Source organism: Hyperolius riggenbachi, chromosome 2, assembly GCF_040937935.1.
Source record: "Hyperolius riggenbachi isolate aHypRig1 chromosome 2, aHypRig1.pri, whole genome shotgun sequence".
Lineage (NCBI taxonomy): Eukaryota > Metazoa > Chordata > Amphibia > Anura > Hyperoliidae > Hyperolius > Hyperolius riggenbachi.
Genome location: NC_090647.1, coordinates 318926140 through 318941276, shown reverse-complemented (window position 1 = coordinate 318941276; position 15137 = coordinate 318926140). Strand labels below are relative to the sequence as shown.

Below are 15137 nucleotides of genomic sequence, written 5' to 3'. Positions count from 1 at the left end.
TCACAAAATTTCTTGTAATTTTCAAAATTACTATTACGATCGCAATGGAAAAATCCTAATCACAAAAAATTACACTAAATTGCATGTCTTTATCACCGTACACACATTTTTCATAATTAAATTTACGATCATTTTCAGGGTGACATTCTCGCAATTATTAAAATTTCATAATTATGAGTGTTTTTCAGTACAAATTTTCATGTAAAGCAAATAACAATTTCCCGTATTTCATAATTTTGTGTAATTTTCTTGTTTTAGAAGAAATTACAAGATTATTAGTAATACAATATTAAACACAAAATTATGATTTAACGTGAAATTACAAAACAAATTGCAAAATTACGAATTACAAGTTTTCTGATCATTACAAATTACAATTTTGTGTCGTAATTACAAGTGTTGTGTCATGATTATGAAACCGCTAAATTTCAGCTCATCACCATTGCTAGACATACATTAGTCTTATCAACATACAGCATATTCCCTAACATCCAGCACCAGTGAATGCCGGATAGATGTGCTTGCAGGTTGCTTGAGCAACCCGACCTAAAATGCACAAACCTCCCCCCAAAAACTTACCAAGCTTCCAGTGACTTTCCACATCACGTAGTGGGCTGCTAGCAGCTTTCTGGCTTCCCCACAGAAGCACAGAAGCCGATATGTCAGCTGATTCGCATCGGGTCAGGTGACAAACCGACTTGTGTGCATGGACACAGGAAGCCACTAGGAGCCCGCTAAGTGATGCAGGAAGGTTGCTCCACATCACTGGATGCTCGGTAAGTATTTGAATAGCCTCAAAACCCACCACATGCAAAGTCCCAGTTATCCCTCAGGCATGCCGACTAGTTGAGACTTCCGGTTGCCTGAGTTCTGGATAACGGGGACTTTGCTGTATGTGGAAAAACAGCCATATTTAAACAAGGAATGTATCTCTCACTGTTTTGTTGCTGGTACTCCTTTGTTGACTGTGATTGCTATGTAGCATAGCAGCTGTAAGCTGAGAAAGCTGTATGGAATTTGAAAACAAAGCCCATGGGTTTGCGTGGCTGCATTTTTAGACATGCCTTCAGGGCACATCACCAGGACTAGTACATGCAGTTAATCATAAACGTGACTTGATGTTTACTTGAAAGGACAAGCATCTAGTAACTCAAGAACCTGTACTGAGCCCACCTAACATTAACTTGTAGGCAATGCAAAGTTAGAGACAGGTAATAGTCTCCTTCGAGCCCCTTAACCACTTGCCGACCGCCCACTACCTATGGGCGTCGGCAAAGTGGCACCCCCAGGACAGCGTAACGCTGATCAGCGGAGGTACCTGGGGGACTGAACAGCTGGGGATCGCATCTGCCGGCATTTGGCTCCGTCCACCCGTGACGTCAACCCGCCGGCCATTTAGAAGCGCCAGCTTGTTGTTAACCCCCGATCTGCCGCATAGTAAGTGTATAATACACTTTGTAATGTAGACAAAGGGCTTTATTCACAAAAGAGTGCTAACTGTTAGCACGGCCGTTTTTGCGCGAATTTTCGCATTGCGCGTGCTCGCGAAGTTTTGCACGAAACGATAACGTTTTCGCGCACGAACGCGAATTTTCGCACGAAAACAATATTGATTTCATGGGAAAATTCACGTTTGCGCGTGAAACCGTTATCGTTTCACGCGAAAATTCACGATCGCGCGCAATGCAAAAATTTGCGCGAAAACGGCCGTGCTAACAGTTAGCACTCTTTTGTGAATCAAGCCCAAAGTGCATTATACAGGCTGCCTCCTGCCCTGGTGGTCCCAGTGATCGAGAAACCACCAAGGCAGGAGGCAGCCCCCCTAGTAAACACACACACACACTGATCCTGCCCACCTGCCCCCTGATCGCCCACAGCACCCCCTCAGACCCCCTCCCCCCTGATCACCTATCAATCACCCCGTCACCCCCTGTCACCATCTGTCACTGCTACCCATCAGATCAGACCCTAATCTGCCCCTTGTGGGCACCCAAACAAACGCCCACACCCTCAGATCGCCCTCAGACCCCCCCCCCCCCCCCCCGATCACCTCCCCAGTGCATTACTTACATCTGTTCTCCCCTCTAATCACCCACTGATCACTCATTAATCACCCATCAATCACCACCTGTCACTGCTACCCATCAGATTAGACCCTATACTGCCCCTTGCGGGCACCCAATTACCCGCCCACACCCTCAGATCACCCTCAGATCACCCTCAGACCCCCCCCCCCCCCCCCCCAATCACCTCGCCAGTGCATTGCTTGCATCTATTCTCCCCTCTAATGATACAATACAATACAATAACATTTCTATAGCGCTTTTCTCCCATAGGACTCAAAGCGCTTAGGCTCTCTCAGATTCAGTAATTGGTAGTAGGATGAAGTATTCACACAACAAAAGTTATATTTCTGCAAATGCCAAACTGAACAGGTGGGTTTTCAGTCTGGATTTAAACACGTCCAGGGATGGAGCTGTCCTGATCTGTTGAGGTAAGGAGTTCCAAAACGTAGAGGCAGCATGACAGAAGGCTCTGGGGCCAAAAATTTCCAAGTGGACTCTGGGTATGACTAGATTATTAGAACCTGTGGATCTGAGAATGCGGGGACAACATATCTTTCATGTATCCACCTCTAATCACACCCTGATCACCTATTAATCACCCTGTCACCACCTGTCACTGCTACCCATCAGATCAGACCCTAATCTGCCCCTTGCGGACACCCAAACACCCGCCCACACCCTCAGATCGCCCTCAGACCCCCCTGATCACCTCCCCAGTGTATTATTTACATCTGTTCTCCCTTCTAATCACCCACTGATCACCCATCAATCACCCCCTGTCACCGCCTGTTACTGCTACCCATCAGATCAGACCCTAATCTGCCCCTTGAGGGTACCCAATTACCTGCCCCCCCCCCCTTAGATCGCCCTCAGACACCCCCCCTCCCCCCCAATCACCTCCCCAGTGCATTGCTTGCATCTATTCCCCCCTCTAATCACACCCTAAGACACCCATCAATCACTTCCTGTCACCACCTGTTACCCCCTAGCACACCTACCCATCAGATCAGGCCCTAATTTGCCCGTGTGGGCTCCTGATTACTCGGCCAAACCCTCAGACCCCCCTCAAACCCCCTTCCGATCACCTTCCCAGTGCATTGATTGCATCTATTATCCCCTCTAATCACCCCCTGAGACACCCATCAATCACCTCCCATCACCACCTGTCACCCCCTAGCACTCCTATCCATCGGATCAGGCCCTAATCACACCTAGGCATCAGGCCCTAATCGCAACCCTTAGCGCACCTGGGCTTTAAAAAAGTGTCAGACGTGTGGTATCACGGTACTCAGGAGAAGTAGTATAATGTGTTTTGGGGTGTATTTTTATACATACCCATGCCTTGTAAATGGACAATTGTGTGTAAAAAAAAAAAAAAAATTCTTCATTTTTGTGACCAGAATTAGTGTTTGTAGTTTTGAAGTTCACGAAGTTCGCATGTTCCCAAACTTTTGGGGAAGTACGCGTTCGAGGTTCGCAAACCTAAAATCGGAGGTTCGAGCCATCTCTAATGATAAGCAGCGTATGCACAAAATATACAACAATAGAGAAGAAAATAAACATATTAGAAGCAGATTAATATTCAGTAGTGATCAGCACATTGCAGCTAGTTTACTATCAGTAGACTAACACTTACAGTGTCACTCTTTCCCATCACTCACTTTCTATGCCTGCATTTCCAGGCACTGCTGCAGTTCACAGCCTCTGATGACTGGAAAATGACTGGAGCCTTATTAGTGTGGTTTGCACTCAGGTGTCCCTTTCCTTTCCCCCTTTATTCATCATAACAGATAAACATACATAACACATGACACATAACACTGAAGTGGCATGTGACAGGAAAGGGTTAAGGAACAAAAGGTCATGTGACAATCTAGGTGGATTATGCTATTCGTCAATTCGTTCTCTCTGTAATTTAACATGACGCAATAGAATCGGCATCCAATAAAATGTCAAAGCTGACGATCACTAGATACTTTGGGTATCATGCTGTCACCTTGTCACAATACTTACTTCATCACTTATGATGCCTATGTAAGGAATGGAAATAAGTTGCCATATTCAGATGTGCAAAGTTTATAGATTCCTGTCCACACAGACGGTAAGAGCTGCTGAACTTGGAGTCAAAACAACGGATCGGCAATGTCAACAAAAGGATTACTTAAAGTGTACTTGAGATAGGGGGATTAAAAAGATTTACGCATACCTGGAGCCCCCGTCAGGCTGATTGTTCCCTCACCATCTTCCCAGGCCGCCTCAATCCTCTTGCTAGGCAGCTTGTAAGTCCGCCAGTCTCTCAAGTCGGCGCAGGTGCAGGCCCGGCTGCTTGTGTTCCCATGTCGTGCTACCATGGCTGGGAATGTTCTACCTCTGTGCAGTAGTACTGCCCAGAACGCTCCCAGCGATGGGAGTGGGAAGGGGTGCACGCAGCTGGGCCCGTGCAGAAGCAGTACCCCGAGACTAGAGGAATTACCGGGAAAGCTAGCAGAGGATACAGGCAGCCCGGGAGGATGGCAAAGGAGAGATCAGCCTGAAGGGGGCTGGAGGAAGCCCTATGTATACACTGTATACATTTTTGTATTCCCCCATCTCAGGTTCTCTTTAAGGTGGCTATTGACTATACAGTCCCAGGGCCGATCAATCATTTCCACTGTAGTATACAATTAGAAACTATCAATATTGTTAATTAACCGCCAAATTCGCGCTAATCAATCTGATTAGATCAATGGGCTCACACTAAAAATGAATCAATTCCATTAATCGGTTTGAAGAGGTTAGTGGGAGTTAAAAATGGGCTCTGGGTCAGTTTTTCCGCAGTGCAAATGCGAGCGCACCTGCCGAGTACACACGCCGCACCAGCTCACTGGCCCCGTCCTGTCTCAACGACTGTCTGGGTCCGTGCTGCAGTAGCATGAAGCACAGACCCAGCTACACAGAGACAGCACACGCAGGGACACAGGTTTTTATTATAGAGGATACTAAGAAATGAAGTTGCTCATTTGAAGTAGCTAGATTGGTGCCAATCTCCCCATGGGTCATTTGGTAATAAATTCCAGAACATTGGTTACTGCACATTAGCTACAAGCTTGGCAAATGGTGATACAACATACCCAACACCCTAACCTTACCTCTAACTAATGAGCATAGTGTGAACCTGGGAGCAGCTGGCAGCAGCTGGCAGTGCACCCTAAGACCAGGCCACATCTGAATGACTACCAACAGAGGCGTGCAGAGCCCCCTAGAGCAGCTAGCCATAAGGTAAACTTACATTTTTAAACAGCAGGGAGATGTGGCATACAAGATGTGGAATACAAGGTGTGTATGTTGCCTCTAGGGGGCTCTGCATGCCTCTGTTGGTAATCATCTACATGCAACCTGGTCTTGGGATGCGCTGCCATTTCTCCCCCGTTGTCTATAAAAAACATCTTACCACAAAATGAGAAAAATACTGCGCTCCATAGAACCAAGACAAATTACCACAAGGGGATCCATAGCTTAAAGTGAACCTCCGGACTAAAAATCTACTAAAAAAAACACTGAAAAGGCTTGGTGTTTCTTTAACAGTTTCACAGCATCAGAACTTTGTTTTTCTTACCAAAGCATCATTTTTAGCTGCATTTTTTTCTAAGCTCCACCCATCAAAGAAAAAAAGCCCGGGCTTTTTTTCCCCTGATGCTGTGCAGAGCATGATGGGATTGCCTATGTTGTTGTTCACGTTGCCTAGCAACTGGGAGAGGTGCTCAGGACACAGAACAGTTGGGAACTGTGTCTCATGCTCCCTGTCACCTCCTTTCAACCAAAAACATGGCTGCCATCATGAAATCAAACATTTGCCTGTTCTTTTAAAACAGTGTGGGTAAGAGATTATATTACTTATCTATTTTAACTAACATAACTAATGTAACTTAATGACAGTATGTTTGTTTAGGCTGGAGTTCCTCTTTAACTAGAAGTCACCTCTCCTTTCACGTCCTTACATTAGAGTAGGAAGTAACCCTAAAACAACAAATACAGTGCGCACATAGTGCAAAGTACTGTTTACTTAAAAACACAGTCAGCACCCAGTGCTGCACTCCAGGGGGATGTGCCACCACCCTTGGCATAGCTCCCAACTGTCCCTCTTTCGGAGGGACAGTGTAACGATCAGTGTTAGCACGCAGAGAGAATCTGATTATTGGTGATCTGCAGTATCACCAAGAATGCAGATATATACCTGATTATTGATGATCTGTAGAATCACCGATAATACAGATATATAGCTAACCTCTGGACACCTATAGGTATGTGAGTGTTTGGTGTAACAGTAATACTTTGAGCAATGCACCTGCAGTGCTGGAATACTGCTCGGGAAGGCACAGGAACCTTTCAGCAGCCTGAGGCTCTCCAAGGGGAGGAGTCCGGCTGGAGGTAGGAAGGACCAGGGAGGGAGTGACACCCGAAGGTGGATGTCACTATCTGGTCTGGAGACTATCTCTTAAGGGGAGAGATAGCTCGCGAGGTCGGGCACGCCTGGTCGGTAACACACTGACAGATAAAGGACAAAGACAGAAGGCTGATTCGGTATCCAAGGCAAGCAGGGTCTGGCAACGGTATATCAGATATGCAAGGTACCGAATCAGAAGACAGAGGAGTAGTCAGAAAAGCAATAAGTCATAACAGATATCAAACAATGCCTAGTCTGAGTGCGAGGTCCTTGGTCTCAGCACCCTGGAACTAGTCTGAATAATAACACAGATAAACAGTACAAGTAAACTGGCTAAGTGTGAATTCCCAGGTCCACCTGGTTCTAACACACTGTAGGATCTGACTAAAGGTCTGAGTGCTTACACATAGTGATCGCAACGGCAGACAACCAGCAACTGACAAGCAAGCTGTAGATATAGTTGCAGGACTCTGCCGCCCCGCCCGAAGCACTCAGCCAATCAGGAGTCCAGCAGGAATCAGCTGATCATCCTGATCAGCTGACACATCTCCTGCTGGCATAAACATCCTGACTTCTGGCGCGCGCGTGCATAGCCCTAAACCTGTGTGAACTAACAGGCTCAGCCACACCAGCTGCACGCTGCTGCGTGCAAACTGCCGCGCTGGACGCGGAATCAGCCGCCTGACTGTTGTTGCATGCGGCGGCTTTTCCGCGTTCCGCTCTGCCGCCAGACACGCTTCCGCGTGCAAACCGCCGCACTGGACGCGGAATCAGCCACCTGCTCAGTAGCACTCGCGGCGGCTTTTCCGCGATCTCTCACAGACAGTCCCTCTTTGGGAGCCCTGTCCCTCTCTCCCTCGTTCCTCATTTGTCCCTCTTTTAGGACTTTGTCCCTTTCTATGTAAATATATATATTTCTCTACTCAACCTCTCTGAAGACTTGATTGCCTGTGATTGCCCTCACTCAACCCTGTGAGTAATCCTTTATCCATTATCCAAGGCATATGCACCAAGTGACTATTTTCCACATTTATGTTATCATTTATCATCTAACTCTAAAACAAGGAACTTTACTTAAAATAAATCTATGATCCAACTCTGTGTAGGAATGAAAGGATTTTGCACAGATCCCCTTTGATCTCAGCAGGACTCCAGAAGTAAAAGCTATCTAAACAAGTCTATTGTCTCTATAATGTCAACATACAAATACTCATTAAAGGATCTTCTCTCTGCCTGCCCTCCCAAGAAACAATTACAAATTAACACCTCTCTAGCTCTCCTCTTAAAATCCTTTGGGATACTTAAGAAAAGCAGAAGGGGGAGGAGAGGTAGTGGATCCAAGTATAAAAAACACAGTTGTCCCCAGGAAAGCTCAATCACAGCTACACTCTGCAATGCCAGATCGATAAATAATAAGACTGCAACTATACATGACCTAATAGAGCTCTCTGATTTGACCTTTTTGACAGAGACCTGGCTTGGGAAACATGCAGGCCCAACTCTTGAAGCAACCGTGTCGACCAATTATTCACTCTTGCACTGTGAGAGACAAGTCCACAAGGGTGAGGGGGTTGCCATATGCTTCAAATCCTCTTTGAACATAAGGCCCCTGCCCATAGGCCCCACTGAAACCTTTGAGTGTCTTGCAGCCCAACTGTCAGCAGAAGTAAACATCAACATATTGCTCATATACCGCCACCCAAAAAATGGTCCAGCCTTTCTTAAGGAAATATCTGAACTCTTATCCTGCCTAACAGTGGAACACCCTAGATGGATCATCCTGGGAGATTTTAATGCATGGGTGGATGATCACGACTCCCGCCTAGGAAGTGAACTACTTCTCATAATGAGTGAACTGGGTTTCTCTCAGGCTGTCAACCTCCCCACCCACAAGAAAGGGCACACCCTGGATCTTATATTTCATTCCGGACTTTTAATATCACACATGTATATAAACCCAGGGGTATGGTCAGACCACCACACCATCCACTTCTCTCTGACAGTACCAGCGATAAAACACAGAGGGAAAGAACTCATAAAATACCGTTCTCTGAAAGATGTCTCACCCCAGCACGTTCAGAATACCCTCAACTTCGACGCATTAACCAATCATTGCGCAGACCCAGACTCCATGGTCCTGATATACAACCATGCAGTGTCATCTGCCTATGACGCCCTTGCTCCAGTTCGCATTAAACGGTCTACACCCCTTCACCATGCACGGTGGTTTGACAGCTCACTAAAGGACCTAAAGAAAGAAGTGCGCAGACTAGAAAGGAAGTGGCGAAAATATCAGAATTCAAAAGATAAACACACCCTTGTCTCTCACCTGGAAAGCTATCAAAATGCGATCACCAAGAAAAAATCCTCCTACCTATCACAGGATATCGCAAAGGCCGCCAACAGGCCAACCCAACTATTTCGCACAGTTGATAGAGTATGTAACCCATCCTGTCTAAAACCTACTATAACTCCCTCAAAGGAGCTATGCAAGAAATTTGCTTGCTACTTTGCTGACAGACAAAGTATCCTCTATTCGGTCTCTCATTCAGTCCACAGCACCTAAGACTTATTCAACTCCTGGAAATAGTTGGAAAAACAACCTAACACCCTGGACTGACTTCAAAAGTATTAGTGAGGAAGAGATCTCAGACATCCTCCGTCGCCTCCGCCAGACAACCTGCGACCTGGACCCTGGACCAACTAAACATATGCTGAAATGCCCTGACCTGCTTGGTCCAGCATTTCATAAAATAGTAAATTGCTCTCTGCAAGCAGGGAGGTTTCCTACCTCTCTAAAAGAAGGAATAATCAAACCCCTTCTTAAAAAACCTTCCATGGATCCAGATGCTATGAGCAGCTACAGACCTGTCTCCAACCTCCCCTTCTTAGGTAAAGTTATTGAAAAGGCTGTCTATCTGCAACTTGAAACCAGGCTGTCAGTAAACAACATCCTGGACCCTCTACAATCTGGCTTTAAGAAACACCACAGCTGTGAAACAGCCCTCATCCAAGTCTGCAACGATCTGCTCATGGCAAGGGACAGAGGGGAATGCTCCATTCTAATCCTGTTGGATCTCTCAGCGGCTTTTGATACAGTTGACCACAAAATTCTGCTTAACAGACTGCACGAGTACTGTGGCATCAGTGGATCAGTCCTCCAGTGGTTCAGATCATTCCTGACTGACATAACACAGAGAGTATCCCTAGGACCTATAATGTCCAAACCTGCACCTCTACAATTCGGAGTGCCACAAGGATCAATCCTATCCCCTCTGCTGTTTGCAATCTACATGTTGCCACTCGGTACACTTATCCTACGTCATGGCCTTACGTACCACTGCTATGCCGATGACACACAGCTATACCTGTCCTTCAAACCTGGTGGAACAGACCCTACCCCAAAAATAAACTCTTGCTACTGAGCTACAGGCATGGATGAATGATAACTGGTTGAAACTGAATGCTGACAAAACTGAGGTCTTGTTTGTCCAAAGCCAGCACTCGCCATCAAAACAGCTCTATCCTAAAGCAACACCAATCAGGATTGGGAATTCAGACATAAACAGCTCCAACCTTGTACGCAGCCTTGGCGTACTAATCGATGGGGAATTGAGTTTCAGAAACCAAATTTCATCTGTAGTTAAATCTTCCTACTTTCATCTGAAGAACATTGCAAATATTAAACATCTGATTCCCCCAGAGGATCTTCCAACCCTAGTCCACGCCTTCATCACATCACGGCTGGACTACTGCAATGCCCTTTATGCTGGCCTCCCCAAAAAGGACCTGCGTCGCCTGCAATTAGTGCAGAATGCTGCTGCCAGATTGCTAACAAACCAGCCTCGCCATTGTCACATTACACCGATTCTTCGCTCACTGCACTGGCTACCAGTAGAATGGAGAATACTCTTCAAGATTGGACTGCTGACATTCAAATCCCTGCACAATCTGGGCCCTGGATACATGAAGGACCTGCTGAAGCTGCACCACACCTCTCACAACCTCAGATAAGCAAGTTCTATAAACTTGGTCACTCCCAGAGTGCACCTCAAAAAATCTGGAGATAGAGCCTTCTGTCATGCTGCCCCTACTCTTTGGAACTCCCTGCCACGCCCAGTAAAGAAAGCACCATCCCTGGAGCTATTCAAATCCAGACTGAAAAGCCACCTGTTTAGCCTGGAATTTCCAGAATTCTTCCTCTGTACCACGATGGTCGGAGACATGCTTATGCGCTTTGAGTCCCATGGGAGAAAAGCGCTTTACAAATGTTAGTTGTTGTTTTTGTTGTACTAAAAAATGTGTTTGATTGACTCTAAACTTTATTCCCATACAGTGGCTTGCAAAAGTATTCGGCCCCCTTGAAGTTTTCCACATTTTGCCACATTACTGCCACAAACATGAATCAATGTTATTGGAATTCCATGTGAAAGACCAATACAAAGTGGTGTACACACGAGAAAGGTACGAAAATCATACATGATTCCAAACATTTTTTACAAATAAATAACTGCAAAGTGGGGTGTGCGTAATTATTCAGCCCCCTGAGTCAATACTTTGTAGAACCACCTTTTACTGCAATTACAGCTGCCAGGCTTTTAGGGTATGTCTCTACCAGCTTTGCAAATCTATAGACTGAAATCTTTGCCCATTCTTCCTTGCAAAAGAACCCCAGCTCAGTCAGATTAGATGGACAGCGTTTGTGAACAGCAGTTTTCAGATCTTGCCAAAGATTCTCAATTGGATTTAGATCTGGACCTTGACTGGGCCATTCTAACACATGGATATGTTTCGTTTTAAATCATTCCATTGTTGCTCTGGCTTTATATTTAGGGTCATAGTCCTGCTGGAAGGTGAACCTCCACCCCAGTCTCAAGTCTTTTGCAGTCTCCAAGAGGTTTTCTTCCAAGATTACCCTGTATTTGGATCCATCCATCTTCCCATCAACTCTGACCAGCTTCCCTGTCCCTGCTGAATAGAAGCACCCCCCGAGCATGATGCTGCCACCACCATATTTGACAGTGGAGATGGTGTGTTCAGATTGATGTGCAATGTTAGTTTTCCGTCACACATAGTGTTTTGCATTTTGGCCCAAAAGTTCCATTTTGGTCTCATCTGACCAGAGCACCTTCTTCCACATGTTTGCTGTGTCCCCCACATGGCTTGTGGCAACCTGCAAACGGGACTTCTTATGCTTTTCTGTTAACAATGGCTTTCTTCTTGACACTCTTCCATAAAGGCCAACTTTGTGCAGTGCATGACTATGGACAGATTCCCCCACCTGAGCTGTAGATCTCGGCAGCTCGTCCAAAGTCACCATGGGCCTCTTGACTGCATTTCTGATCAGCGCTCTCCTTGTTCGGCCTGTGAGTTTAGGTGGATGTCCTTGTATTGGTAGGTTTACAGTTGTGCCATACTCCTTCCATTTCTGAATGATCACTTGAACAGTGCTCTGTGGGATGTTCAAGGCTTTGGAAATCGTTTTGTACCCTAAGCCTGCTTTAAATTTCTCAATAACTTTATCCCTGACCTGTCTGGTGTGTTCTTTGGACTTCATGGTGTTGTTGCTCCCAATATTCTCAGCTGTATTTGTACTGATATTAGATTACACACAGGTGCACTCTATTTAGTCATTAGCACTCATCAGGCAATGTCTATGGGCAACTGACTGCACTCAGACCATAGGGGACTGAATAATTATGCACACCCCACTTTGCAGTTATTGATTTGTAAAAAATGTTTGGAATCATGTATGATTTTCGTTTCACTTCTCACGTGTACACCCCTTTGCATTGGTCTTTCATGTGGCATTCAAATAAAATTGATTCATGTTTGTGGCAGTAATATGTCAAAATGTGGAAACCGTCAAGGGGGCCGAATACTTTTGCAAGCCACTGTAGCTAGCCTGTTAGTGAGTTTTTACTTCAGTTAGCTGTAGTCAGTGAGTGTAGTCATAGTGAGAGAGTGTAGTAGTGATTACTGTGCTTAGTGCAGGCAGGCAGGCAGGTTCAGACTGCTTATTCTGCTGTGCTGTATACTTGTTAGCTAGCTGAGCCCGCCAGCCAGTGATCATCTTCAGTTAGTTGCAGTTACTGTCACTGATCAGTCACTAAGTTTACTCTGTGACCTTCTACTATGTGGTACTAGTCTAGTGTGCAGCACGGCTGTTAGTTTGCTTTGCGCATAGTACAGGCAAAGCAAAGTAGCTGTCCACTACTGTTTGTGATGTTTATTATTTTATTTTACTGTATCACTGATCACTTATATTCAGCTCATTAGCCAGTGATAATCTTCACTTTCTACTTGCAGACAGTCACTGCCACTGTTGTTCAGTCAGTAAGTTAAGTCAGTGACAATATACTGTCCTACTAGCGTGCAACCGTTTGTTTTGCGCATAGTGCAGGCAGACCGCGGCGCTGTCAATTGATTTTCGTGTTCTATTACTGTACTCATTTTTTCATTTTATTTTTTTTTTCATTTACTGAAAAATCAACAAAAGCCACCTGTTATATTTCGTCTGTCCCCAGGCCCACACACATAGTGACTGTAAAAATCAGCACACTTTCACCACCTTCAAATATTTGTCATACAACATGTCTGGCAGGGGTCGTGGGTAGGGATGCTCATTCGGATTCCGTGGAAATACAATTTCCGAAATTCCTATTGGAAATTGCATTTCCGCATCGGAATGCGGAAATCGGTAATGCAAGTGCCGTAGGCGGATTTCCGCCGGAAATCGCGGAAATTCCACCCGACTTTAACATTGATTTTCTCAAAAAGTATAAGGTCTTTTTGAAAACTTGTTTTGCATCTTGTTCACAAGATTCAGTTTAATAAACCCTGAAAATTTGGTGTTTCTAGGACTTAAGGGGGATTTGCTATTAACCGCTAAAGTCGGCGGATTTTTACTGTTATGTAAAATGCAGAAAATCTGCATCTGCCTATTTTCTGCATTTTACATTACAGTAAAAATCCGCCGACTTTAGCAGTTAATAGCAAAGCCCCCGTAAGTCCTAGAAACACCAAATTTTCAGGGTTAAACAGAATCTTCTGAACAAGATGTAAAAAAAAGTTTTCAAAAAGACCTTATAGTTTTTGAGAAAATTGATGTTAAAGTCGGGCGGAATTTCCGCGATTTCCGGAGGAAATTGCGCATTGGAATGCGGAAATTGGTAGCGGAAAGCGGAATCGGTAATTGGTACATGACGGAATGCGAATTTACTGCGGAATCGTAAATTGGCATTCCGACCATCCCTAGTCGTGGGGGTGTCAGGAAAGGGAGTGCTACTGCCTCCGTCACTTCTGGGACTGCTCCACGGCCAGGGAGAGGGCTCTCAACTGTACAAGGTCAGGGTGCAACAGAGCCTGGGCCGAGTCAGCCGACGCCGGTATCACAAACCTTTGGGTCCCCATTTGGTGGTTGAGCAGCTACAACCTGAGTTGTTGATGGACATCATAACTTCATGCTAGACCTCTGCTGTGAGCAGCACTCCCAGCAGCAGCAGCAGCCTACGCCCCACGCTTGCTGTGACATTCACCTCAGCAGCCAGTGGTCAGCAGCCCTCCCCGGACGAGAGTGTTCTGTCCCTCAGTCCGGCATCTGGGAACATGTTAATAGCTGAAGCTCAGGACCTACTGGGGACTGATGTGGAGGAGATTGTGCTTGGGCCAGCATCACAAGTCTTTTTTGACGATGAAGAGGGGTCTGTTTCTGGGGATGTAGGGGCAGAAGAGGAGGTGGGGGAGTCAGAAGAAAAGCTTTATCCTGATGATGATGATGATGTTGTGGACCGTCCGTATGTGCAGCCTGAGTCCACGGAAGAAAGCTGGATGATGAGTCACCTAGGCAAGGACGTCGCCATATGTCAAGCAGGGGAAGGTCCAGCAGTGGGCATGAAAGAAGACAGGCCGCTGCTTCAGCTAACACCACCACCAGCAGTAGCACCACTACTACCACCACCACCACGCAAACCCCAACCACAGAGAGAGCCGATGCACCCTCTGCTTGCCATAGTGGCCAGGGCCACAGTTAATTAACATCCCTAATATGGAAGTTTTTTAGTGTTTAGCCAGGACAGAACCTATGCTATCTGCAATAAATAAAAATTGAGCCGTGGGCGTGACGTGTCCAAGATGGGTACCTCATCCCTCCAGGGCCACCTAAAGAGCTACCACCGTGATGAGCATGCTGAGTTCAAGAAAATGCAGGCACTGCAAGCAGGGGGTGCTCAGAGCAAAAGACCCACCACCGCAGCAGCATCATCAGCATGCAGGCGCTGGACTACACCCTCCAGTGCAGCCTCGGCAGGTGACACAGAAATTGAGGCTGGTGAGGCAAGCCAGTCCTCCTACTTGGCCTCCTCTATTTCCCCCACACCACAATGTTGGCGTCAGACCCTGCTGAGCAACACCTTTCAGGGTCTGACCAAGCCTCTGCTTCCTAATCACAAGCGCATCAGAAAATTAGATTGGTTTCTGGCCTGGGCCATGGCATCACAGCTCCTTCCCTACTCCCTGGTGCAGGAGGGGAGCGATATCCGCACGCTGCTCCAGTTTGGCATCCCCGAGTGGCAAATCCCCAGCCACCACTATTTTTCGAGGAACGACATCCTAGTGCTCCACAAGTTCGTGGTGGCAAATATGGTCCA

General features: G+C 46.2%; 1 protein-coding gene across 1 annotated transcript in view; it reads left to right on the top strand.

Annotated features, from left to right (window-relative positions):
• Positions 1 to 726: 726 nt before the first annotated feature.
• Positions 727 to 15137, top strand: part of LOC137544399 (pancreatic secretory granule membrane major glycoprotein GP2-like) — a 100978-nt gene continuing 86567 nt past the window's right edge. The window contains exon 1 of the mRNA XM_068265467.1: positions 727 to 776. Within this exon, the coding sequence (XP_068121568.1) occupies positions 770 to 776 (7 nt within the window). The 5' untranslated portion in view covers positions 727 to 769. The remainder of the gene's footprint in view (positions 777 to 15137) is intronic.